General features: G+C 43.4%; 2 protein-coding genes across 3 annotated transcripts in view; both read right to left on the bottom strand.

Annotated features, from left to right (window-relative positions):
• Positions 1 to 105: 105 nt before the first annotated feature.
• On the bottom strand, positions 106 to 3,906 carry lrrc58a (leucine rich repeat containing 58a). Of its 2 annotated transcripts, none has more exons than XM_076982895.1 (4): positions 3,147 to 3,906; positions 2,042 to 2,170; positions 1,513 to 1,790; positions 106 to 1,094 (listed from the first exon to the last, which is right to left on the bottom strand). In XM_076982895.1, the coding sequence occupies exons 1-4, from the start codon at positions 3,602 to 3,604 to the stop codon at positions 994 to 996; spliced, it is 966 nt and encodes a 321-aa protein (XP_076839010.1). In that variant the 5' UTR covers positions 3,605 to 3,906; the 3' UTR covers positions 106 to 993. The 2 variants fall into 2 exon arrangements, with proteins under 2 accessions (XP_076839010.1, XP_076839007.1); XM_076982892.1 differs by having other exon boundaries at positions 106 to 1,187; positions 3,147 to 3,899.
• A 2,438-nt stretch (positions 3,907 to 6,344) lies between these two features.
• Positions 6,345 to 11,839, bottom strand: part of fstl1a (follistatin-like 1a) — a 17,490-nt gene continuing 11,995 nt past the window's right edge. Inside the window, exons 8-11 of the mRNA XM_076982966.1 lie at positions 9,063 to 9,175; positions 8,633 to 8,743; positions 8,440 to 8,540; positions 6,345 to 8,277 (exon numbers count right to left, since the gene is read on the bottom strand). Coding sequence (XP_076839081.1) covers positions 8,236 to 8,277; positions 8,440 to 8,540; positions 8,633 to 8,743; positions 9,063 to 9,175 — 367 coding nt within the window. The 3' untranslated portion in view covers positions 6,345 to 8,235. The remainder of the gene's footprint in view (positions 8,278 to 8,439; positions 8,541 to 8,632; positions 8,744 to 9,062; positions 9,176 to 11,839) is intronic.

Here is an 11,839-nt window from a genome sequence, read left to right as displayed (position 1 = left end):
TAAAATTACATAAGCTAATAAAATTATATGGTAATAAGTGTAATAGTGTGGTCTTATATGGCATGTAAAACTGAGGCGCACACAACAAATTAACTGAGACCCAGATGATGAAGTTTTATTATTAGTTTTGCTGTGTCATTTTCCTCCACATTACAAGCAGGGCAGATCTGATGAATATAGCATTGTTATGCAAATCTCAAAAAAGTCAAACATACAGTGTATTCTCAGGAAAAACGTTCAGTGTCGATACAATCAGGCCAGATCTGTGCACTCTCTCTTTCCACTGTAATGTCTGTGTGCGAATGTAAAATCAGCAGTGCCAAATCCGTCATGTCGTGAAACGTGAAACGACCGTGACATCACGTTCAGCTGGACATTGTGCTGGAGTGAACACAATCGTAATGAACGATGATCTACACAAACACCTTTCTTAGTGTAGGCCTACCGACTGGCGAGCCGGTGAGACCCCAGCACCCAGGCTAGCAGTTACAGCACCTCCACGAGGAGCGCAAGGCTGTGGAGCACAAAGCTTCCTCTTTTTTCATCTTTAAAAAGATTATATCACAGGTTGGCTGTTTGCAAAGTAAGTCAACAGAGTCTGTGACCCTTGCACATGGTTTTGTTTGCAGCAAAAGACAAAAATTGAACAGAAGGAGATGGTTAAAGAGTAACTATCAGCTGTGTATAGCCCTGTTTTGGATCTAAGGTGGACAAAACAGAATTAGCCGTAAATCAACACCTGGAATCTATACGTAGTTCCGGTGGATTTTTTTTGCTGTTTCTCAGCGTACTGAACTGTAAGACAACAGTGTTAAAGAATTTTTTGTTCAGAGACCTATCACACTCTATCCTAATGAAAGAGTACAGCAAACTCTTGCTTAACAAACTCTCTGGTCAGAGTTTGAGAGAGCACTCGCAGATGGTCATGGTTTCAGTGTGGAGTCCCAGACCAGCGTTCCTCCAGACGATGGCAGAGCTGACCCAGGATGGGGCCTATCCCAGTAGCACCTTCTGCAGCCTGGATGCCGGCACGCTACTCTCGCCCTCCGCCTCACCGTCGCTCTGCGGGTCGGAGGTGCAGGGAGAGGTGCATTCTGGGGAGCAGAGGTAGTGCATGAGGGGCAGCCGGAACTTGCCGCAGAAGTCCACGAACTTGATGTGACGCACGCACGAGTCGAAGTACACACCTGGAAGAGGGGAGACACGAACAGAGACACGGGCTGAGGGGACAGACGGTGAGACTCAGAGCTGAAGGGTGGGATACCTCAGGGAAAATTCAGAAGCGCTAACGGTGAGCAACAGCGTGTTTTGCGTAAAGCTAGCTTCTCCCTAGCTACTATTTTACGCGTCTCCCCACAGTCGCAAAGGTCAACAATGAATCCACACCCTACAAACAATGACACAAGACAAACTAGAGCTTGGGGAGCCCTGTCGTTATCCAGAAAGGCCGCCAAGTCCGAATATTTGTTTTGTCTTTATATAAGTTCCCGCTCACTGTGTTGACTCTCTGACCTGCGCATTTGGGATTGGGGCACTTGCTGGCCGTGTCCAGGTAACGACGCAGGTCGGCCGGGAGGTCACCCGGCAGGTACGGAAGGTTCGGGGACTTGACGGTCCGAGCCGCCAGCTCGAGCAGCGACGGCGGGTCGTAGGTCATGTCCTTGACAAAGCGCACCACCAGGGGGTTGCCGCGGAGACTGAGCTCCTGCAGGTGGACCAGGCTGAGGATTTCTCGAGGGAGGAATTTCAGGAGGTTGTTATGGAGACTGAGAGACAACAAGGAATGCAGCCTGAAGGAGAGAAAGCAAATAAATAAGCAAAGCAGATATTAATCAATGGATGTACAAAATGGCAGGGAGGTTCAATCACAGTAGTGACACACAGAGCCATCGTGTAAATATTGGAATCCCATTAAACAAAAACTTGCCAACCACATGAATGGAAGTGGGATACTATGGCAAACATGACCCAAACATGATCGTGATTAATGATCTGATCTCATTCATGCGGGGCATCACAGTTTCCGGCACAGGGGCGTCACCTGCTGAGCTGGGGCGGGATGCTCTGGATACAGTTATCACACAGCACCAGACACCTCAGGCGTCGCAGGTTGGCCATCTCAGGTGGGATGGAGGAGATCATGTTCCCGCCCAGATACAGCATCTCCAGCCTGCACCAAGCAGCAAAGCATGATGGGAAAGGGGGGGGGGAGCAGAGTACAGCACCATCAGGAAATAATTAATAATTAATTATTTATTATTAATTATAATTAAATAATTAATAACAAGTCACATGATCGTTTGTGGGGTCTAACTCCAGCTCCCTGGCTACAGTATTTCCACTGCTTTTCCCTCACTTCGGGCTAGTTTGGTTTCACTGCGTTTGGATTAGGATTTTGGTGGACTTTTTAATCTTTTTTTAATATTCTGATTGTCTGATTTATTTATTTTTTTTGTAAATAAATTACAACATTTTCTTTCTATGCATGACTGTGACGGGCAGTCTGGTCAAAATGATTCAGTGTTGATACGTGAAGGGACTGGCTGTCATTATGTTGCTCACACGACCTGTTTGGGAGCTGTGGGGGGGTGTTTGGGGGGCAGTACTGCAACGTCTTAAAAGTGTTGATCTGGTGAACATTGTAATGTCTTAAATGTGCCCTAAAAGTATTGATTTGTTGAGCATGTATTGAAATGTCTTAAATATGTTGGCATTGATTTAAGCCTCGGTCATGTGTGATCTCGATTTATTAGAAGAAAATTCGGGACTTGCAAGGGTATAAAACTAAACAGGACCAACCTTTGCCCCAGAATGTTTTTGTTGTATTTTTCATTTCGGTAACGTTATCACCCAAAAGCTTCAACTTTGTCCAAATTAAATAATCTATAACAAGAGATACCGTGTGTATAAACTAACGTCTACGTGGCCCTTTATCTGACGAACTGAACTAAGCACCGTAATTGGCGTAAGGGGGATTCTTACTCCCTATTCAGGATGAATAAATTAGCGTTACACCTTTTAGTAGTTCGTAGTTCGTACGTTTAGGTCAGATGGGTTTTTTATACCGTTATGGGCTTGCAAATAGTTATTGGCGGAATCAGAGCCCCGAGTGAAACGAGTATGACTAAAAAGACACAACATCCTACCTTGTCAGGTGTCCTATTTCGGCGGGGATGCCTTTTAATCTGTTCCCACCGAGGGACAGTGACTGCAGGCGGCCAAGCTTCAGGAACTGCATCGGTATTTCTCTGAACCGGTTCCCACTTAAGTTTAGCGTCTCCAGAGTTTGCATAGACCCGAAATATTTGGGAAACGACGTTTCATCCAAGTTGTTATTTTTTGCAACGAACGTTTTTAAATGTGTCAGTCGTGTTATATCGTCGGACACGACCGTAAGCGCGTTGTTGCTTATGTCCAGATGTTCCAGGTTTGGCAGCAAACACACCGACCTCGGGAAAAGTGTGAGGCTGTTGTAGGTTAGGTTAAGTTGCTGAACCACTTTCTTGTGCCTGTCTTCAATGTGGTCCAGGTTCAGGTGGTCTAAATGTAAACGCGACAGGTTTAAAACCTGGTTCCACTCGTGAAGTGTGTGGGAATGCGCCATGTCTCCGCGTGTAACACAAAAATATCACGGAGAAAACGTGAAGATGCGGTTACACTGTAACATCACACACGCTGCAGGTGTGTTTTACAGTCGAAGTGGTTTACCTGAGGGAAAAAAACACAAATAAAGCTGGTAACATCTGCTTGTCCGCGATTTTAAGTAAACCTTTCCAGAAACCGAACGCAGAATGACAGGTATAATGCAAACCCAGACGTTATGGCATGTATGAGCCTGTGTTGAATGTGTGGTTTGACAGCCAGATCAAATACATCCGTCCGACCCAGCCTCCCAGTGGTCAACAGGCCGTTATGTAACCGTCCACCACTGGAAACGCAGATGGCTACAAAATATGACCTGGATTCATGATGCGAATTATGAACCGAATTATTTATTGTTGTTGATGCTGTTGTGTAATGTGTATAGTTGTGTATATTTACTGATTGAAATTGAAATCAGATAAAATAAAATATGTATACACGTGTTTTTGATAATGATCGTGTTTATTGGCACGAGTATGCTATAAAGTGTGCTGTGAGATACCCACTGTGAAAATTTAATAACTCAGGCTACAACTAAATTTCATACTGAACGCAGGGGAAATCTACGTATTCTACGTAGACTGCGAAGTTTACGCTAAGCAGTGTTCTTGGAGGTTTTACGACGTGTGCGTTTAAGTTCTGCATGTGACATCCCATTGGTGTATTACTTTTCCACAACCCCTGCAGACTATGATTATCGAACTGCAATATCATAATGTGATAATCCTTCTGCAGTATATCACACGGACTAATAAGGGTCAGTGAGTTTAATTGCAGTAGTGCAACATACCATAAGGAGTGACCCGATAAAGATCTTAAAACACACTGACCTTCTCTGATTAGCAGCAGCGTTATCTTGGTAGCGGTTTGGGGTTTGTTTGTTTTTTCACTTCATAATATGACTTTATGATTCCTGTATCAGCGGAATGACATGACCGATGCCCACCAGTTCATCAGTCTAACCACACTTTCCTATAAAGTCCCACTCATTCTGAGGTTCACACATAGAGCAACCCAGCACTACGGACTGAGGTGGAGCGTTGTGCTGGATCCAGAAGCTGTCGTCCTTCCTTAAACCTCTTTGGCGCTTCCTTTCATCTTCTCCACGGTTTCCTAAAGTAGGACATGGGATACGATACATGAATAAAACATATTTGCCTAAGAGCATAGTTAATAAATCACACCTGACTTAAAGGAGGCAACGTTGTCAGGTGTGTCATGGTTTAATTGCTGTGTGGTTGGAGACCCTCCTAAAGCCACACAGTACTGTCCTGATGTTTGTTCAGCTCCACCACTCCTCCAGGATTCCAGTCTGTGTTTATATTTAGAGCATTTAGTAGATGTTCTTGTCCAGGGAAGTGTTTACACCTCACAGAACTGTTCATACACTAATGAGACGGGGCAGACATGGTTCTCCATCAGAGCTTTGATACCATGAGAGTTGTGATCACTGTGGGCCGGCGTGTTTCTCCATGGACATTTAGGCTTGAGAAACATTTAGGTGGACAAGAGAGAGCAGGAGGAAAGACACTTATTCACTCACACTTACTTTATTAATTCACTCACTCACTTTATTTAGTCACTTATTCACTTTATTCATTAACTCACAATCACTAATTCAGTCACTTTTTTATTCATTCACTTATAAGTGACTTGCTATATTCCACCACTTACATCCATTCCCACTCGCTCACTCTTTCACTCACACTGTATTCACTCATCACTCTTTATTCACTCTCACTATTCACTCATTACTCTCACTTTATTCATTCACTTATTCATGGTAACTTTATTCCCTCATTCTTTATTCAGTCTCTTTATTCACTGCATATTACTTCAACTACACACTAACATTGGCATGGATCTGTGTGCTGAGCTACACGTTCATCAGATAGTCCAACAGATAGGTAATCAGATATTCCATCAGGTAATCAGATAGTTCAGGCAGTTCATCAGATAGTTCACCAGGTAGTTCATCAGGTAGTCCATCAGATAGTCCATCAGGTAGGTAATCAGATATTCCATCAGGTAATCAGATAGTTCAGGCAGTTCATCAGATAGTTCACCAGATAGTTCACCAGGTAGTTCATCAGATCAGATGTTTTGCATTAATATCTCTCCCAGACGCTCTGATGTTCCATGTAGCCACTCTTGTATTCAAAATCTGAGCTTTACCGTATGGCTAGAATATGGCTAACATAACATATGCATGGTGACAGATATAGAGTGAAATACAGGCTGCAGACTGAAAATGTAAACCTGCAAGGTGTTTCTTCTAAATAGATTAATGCCACTTTTTTAGCCTTCAAAATCCAGATGTTTTTTTTTTAAAAGAAGCAGTATTTTGTAAACCTTTTTATATCTGTGCTTTCTTCAGATATGCTACCAAGCAAAAATCCACTATAGTTTCTATCAGGTTTTGAGCATCAGGTTAGGTAACTAGCCCTGCATGTTTACAAAGTGTTTACATCAGTGTAGTAATTGCAAATATTCCTAAAAGTCAGATATTTTCTGATTTCTTTTGTTGGCTTAAAGGAGTGGTCCACTGAGGGCAGGTACCTGGAGGTTGGAGCGCTGGGATTGGGTGGACCACACGTGTTAGGAATGGACCAAAAATGAGGCATGGACTCCTCTAGGGTGGGAGCCATGGAGTGTATTCTAGATCCAATGTGTGCACTGCCAGACTCTAGAAAATTCCAAGATACCATTTGCCATTTATTTATTATTTATGAACTGCAGTACTACACATAGGGGACGCTAAAAACAGCCGTAGTTCATATAGTTACCAAATTAGCTTCAGCTTAGAGAAGCCCTAAAATAGCCATGTTTTATTGCAAATAGAATGGGCATTACAAAACAACAAATAAAACCACATAGTCCAAAAGAAACTGTGCACGTGATAGATATATTCTCACAGCAGGATAAGAAATCAGGGGAAGTCAATGGTTAAAGGAAATGTTTACAATATGATAAAAATAAATGCTCCATAATCATCCCATAGAATAGATGTGCAAATGAGTGGCCATAGACCACTAACATGAATTACTTGGGGTGGTGTGACTACCTTGGGCTATTGGGTTGATGTGGTTTAATATTTTGACGAGTGGATATAATAACAGCTGAATGCTTTGCATGTGATGTTATTGTGAAGTGCAGCTCAGTTTAAATTTGATAAGTCAAACTGCTTTCCTGTCAACAGCATTGGTGCTTCTTGTGGTCAATACACGGAGTTGACCAAGTCCTTTAGGGTCTATTGATGACTAAGCATTTGTTTTTGTCTGACTCAGTATCCTATACTGAAAGGAGGTCTGACCTAATATCGAGCACAAGGATCTGTGGAGGACCTGAAAGCCCCTACAAAAGTAAACAAGATAGTTTTGCCACTCACGCAACAGCACCGTTCTATTATACATCCAAACACGCTTAGAAGAAACCAGCACAGTTATAGTTATTTCTAACTATCAGAGGTAGTAGCTACTCAAGTGACTCTCGAAGCATCCTATTTAGTCATCCAACGTATGTTATACCTAAGTGTCCCACCCACATGTCTGTTCCACACTTTGTAGCCACTCGTGCGCCCTTCCCAGGGGCCTTATCTAGGTGCCCTAGCCCGAACATTCTACCCAGGTGGGTTCACTGGAGGCACCGTGCCGCTAATTTTAGCTGAGCTTTGAATATCCCACACGTGCCAGCACCATTGTACTTGGGGAGGCGGACAGGCAACGTGGAGTGTGTTCATGCATGGGTTGGGGCAAAACAGAGCGTCATCAAAGTGACCAACGACACTCCTGAAAACCCAGCGTGGTGTCCAAGTTCCTTTTTGGTTGTTCATCCAAAACCAAACACTGAGACTAAGCTTTAAGCTTTAGCTGAGCTTCTCTAGTTTAGGTTAGGCTTTGCGTTTTGCACTGAACACCTCAGCTATGGTAAAATGTAGATCAGTTGGCACGGTACCAATTTGTTTATCGAACTGCAATATCGTGAGCTGATAATGCTTCAGCAGGAGCTCACAAACTGACTAGTGTCAAGATAACAAGGATCAATGAGTGTGACTGCAAGAGAGCAACTGCAAGAGTCAACATGATAAAGAGCAACTCTATAAAAACCTCAACACGTCTGACATTGTACACATTGACCTTCTCAGATTAGGAACATCGTTATCTTGATAGAGGTTTTGTGTTCGTTTTTGCTTTTCCATGTATTAATTACTATGCATTTATGTAATGAGTATCAGCACCATGAGATATAAGATGCCCACCAGTTCAAATCAGTCCAACCACACATTGATTTAAACCTTCTCATTACTTTCCATTCATTCTGAGTCTCACACTTAAAACATACAGTACAATGTATAAAAAATACAGACAAAAAATCCCACTATAAAACAATGTGAAATGTAACAGAGAGTATGTACATCACAATCTCTGCATTAAAACCATAAAACGATAAACATTAAAATAACAATGGAGCATTAACACAATTGAAATAAAAGACGATGTGGAGAAAGAATGTCCCATCAAGACCACCAGAACAAATCCAGCACTACGGACTAAGGTGGGGCGTTGTGCTGGATCCAGAAGCTGTCGTCCTTCCTTAAACCTCTTTGGTGTTTCCTTTCATCTTCTCCACGGTTTCCTAAAGTAGGACATGGGATACAATACTCTAATAAAGTATGTTTGCCTATGAGCGTAGTTAATAAATCACGTCTGATGCAACAGCGGAGGAAACAGCCATGTCAGGTCTTACGCCTGCTGTGTGGTTGAAGATCCTTCTAAAGGATCTCCACATGGTTCTGACCTGATGTTTGTTCAACTCCGCCACTCTGCGTGTCCACTCCTCCTCCGTCATCTCCTCCTCTGCTCCTTCTGCCTCCTCCAGGACGGACAGCTTCTCCGCACCTAGCGAGGAAAGTGCAGACGCGCGGACGTATAAACAAGCAGCGTGAGGCAGCCCGGGTTTGTTTCTCGGCCTCGGCCGCGTTCCCACTGACCGTCACAGGTGACGGCGGTGCAGACCCAGTTCCCGCAGGCGCACACGCAGCGGTTGCAGTTCATCTGCGTCTCAGCTCCGTCCTCGTACGTCTCGTCCTCCAGGGCGCACTCTGCACAGAGCAGGACCACAACTACGTCAGCCGCACTGCCGACCTGCCGGTTCTACCGCCAGCTCTGGAGAACCATGCGGGAATGCAGCGCTCCAGACAGGGCTCTGACTGCGGGGTTGGGCGTGCAGCCGTGGGCCGTGGGGGAACGAGCTAAGGAGCTCGGCTAACTCCAGGCTTTTGAACCAGCCTGCTTTGGGTTGGGGCCAAGGACAGCTCCTTATATGGAGTCGATTAGCTGGTTAACAAATGAGGCAGGAATGTAGAGTGCATGCAGTCAGGACAGGACATTGAACAGGTTGAGATTTGGTAGGTAGCTTACTCTTCTCTGGAGGGCTAAAGCCAGGTCTGAGGCAGCTGAGAAACTCATCAAAACTCAGCTTCCAATCAGCATTCTCGTCTGAGAGTTCAATGAGGGCATCCACACAGAGACTCCTGCACACGCACACAAACACGCACACACACACAAGCACATTTTCAAATGTTCTTTGATCTCAATCAGCACCTCTGCACAAATTTTTAATGGACACATTTTTTATACAGCAAACCGCCTCTGGATTGACCTAACTGAGCCGTGGTAGAAGTCCCCAAAAAATACTTTTTTGGGCTGATATCATATAATTGACTTCAAAAGTTCAAAAACAACAATAAAAACACTGAGGAACCTGTCACAAGCATCAAAACAAACGTGAAAATGAAGTCATTTTTGAAAAGCTGTGGGACAAGCTCAGCATGAGACACACAGATCATTAGTTTCCCAGCTCTGCTATGGTCTGTTTTATCAGTGATAAGGCAGAACAACCAACACAGATAACATTTCTGGACACTTCTGGGTTTAGTGTCTTGCACAACCTTTAGCAAGCAGTTCCACTGTTTGAACATAGCACATTATTTGCACTATATTCTGTGGATCAAATATATCACATTTTTCAGTGAAAGGAGGGTTATAGGGTTATAGCCCCAGAGCTGGTAAGGGGGGTTATAGGGTTATAGCCCCAGAGCTGGTAAGGGGGGTTATAGGGTTATAGCCCCAGAGCTGGTAAGGGGGGTTATAGGGTTATAGCCCCAGAGCTGGTAAGGGGGGTTATAGGGTTATAGGCCCAGTGCTGTTCTGTGTGTTTACATTTAGAACATTTAGCAGATGTTCTTGTCCAGGGAAGTGTTTATACCTCACAGAACTGTTCATACACTAATGAGACGGGGCAGACATGGTTCTCCATCAGAGCTTTGATACCATGAGAGTTGTGATCACTGTGGGCCAGCTTGTTTCTCCACGGACATTTAGGCTTGAGAAACATTTAGGTGGACAAGAGAGAGCAGGAGGAAAGACACTTATTCACTCACATTTGTTCACTTATTAATTCACTCACACTTACTCACTTTATTCACTCACTAACATTTGTTCACTTATTAATTCACTCACACTTGTTCACTTATTCGTTCACTCACTTCTTCACTTATTCATTCACTCACATTTGTTCACTTATTCATTCAATCACACTTACTTTATTCACTCACTCACATTTGTTCACTTATTCATTCACTCACACTTGTTGACTTATTCGTTCACTCACATTTGTTCACTTATTCACTCACTCACATTTGTTCACTTATTCATTCACTCACACTTGTTGACTTATTCGTTCACTCACACTTGCGGACTTATTCGTTCACTCACACTTGTTCACTTATTCGTTCACTCACATTTGTTCACTTATTCATTCACTCACACTTGTTCATTCATTCACTCACACACAAGCTTACAGGATTTTGTGAAACTTCTGTGTTTTGGTTTTCTCAAATATGCTACCAGGAATAATAAACTCTGGACTCTGGACCGCATTTAAGCCTGGTGAGAGACTACAGCACAGTGATATGTTCGTGCGGTTGCATACCAGTCAAAGGCAGAGAGGCAGATACCTGCTGCCAGGAAAGAGAGACTACAGGGGACAGTTGGGCCGGTGCCCCATGGAGAAACCACCTGTGTACTGAGGTAAACACAGACACACACACACACGTGCGTCAAGGCTGTGTGTTCAGAAGTCCAGCCTGAGCCCAAACCCAACCCTGCACCTCTGGATCTCCAGGATAGAGGAGGAGGGCACTGCTCTGAAATCATCCATGCTGCAGATGGAGGAGTGGAGGTGGTGTTGTGGTAGCAGTTCACCAAACCCTGAAGGGTGGAGCTGGTGTTGTGGTAGCAGTGCACCAAACCCTGAAGGGTGGAGCTGGTGTTGTGGTAGCAGTGCACCAAACCCTGAAGGGTGGAGCTGGTGTTGTGGTAGCAGTGCACCAAACCCTGAAGGGTGGAGCTGGTGTTGTGGTAGCAGTGCACCAAACCCTTAGCTGTGCCGTTAGCTGTTTCTGCATTTACTAAAAGAGCTAGATTCAAGATTCAAGATTCAAAGCTTTAATGTCATATGTACAGTAGAAAGCGGGTTTCTCTGTACAATGAAATTCTTTTTTTTTGCTGTCTACACAGGATGTAACAAAGTACAAAGTTACAAAAAAATAAAAAATAATAAAAAAATACTAATAATAATAATAAAAGTATATATATATAAAACACTCTGAAATAAAAAATATTTACAATGTGCAGTTAGTTAGGCAGGTATAAACAAAAGATGCAACAAAGTGTAAACATACATGTGCAGTTGTATGTTTACCTGTAACATATAGAAATGGACAAGAATGATGGATGTAATAAATTAAGATGTAGGAACTAATGTAAATACTGAATTTGGGGTTTCAGGACGTGAAATTCATTAGAAAATTGTGATAACCATGTAATAAATATAGTAAAATTGGTCCAAATTGTAAAAATAAGTAATAAACTCTTTAATAAGTAATAAACTATTTTACAGGAGCAACCACACTGCTGTGTTTTACTGTTTTGTGTCAACGTTTCTACAGTTCTCAGAAAGCAGCTTCAGTTTCCATGTCAAAGGTTGATGTTGCCAAGGCAACCGCATCCGGGAATGCCTCAGTACGGGGTAATACGACACATTAAAATGCCCCCGGCTGTGGTGACACACGAGTAGGCGTGGACAAAGTACACAAATACCGTACTAGAGTAAATCCTCCCCACCACCATTTGAA

This window comes from Brachyhypopomus gauderio, chromosome 20, assembly GCF_052324685.1.
Source record: "Brachyhypopomus gauderio isolate BG-103 chromosome 20, BGAUD_0.2, whole genome shotgun sequence".
In the NCBI taxonomy this organism is placed as follows: Eukaryota; Metazoa; Chordata; class Actinopteri; order Gymnotiformes; family Hypopomidae; genus Brachyhypopomus; species Brachyhypopomus gauderio.
This window is presented reverse-complemented; position numbering and strand designations above follow the sequence as displayed.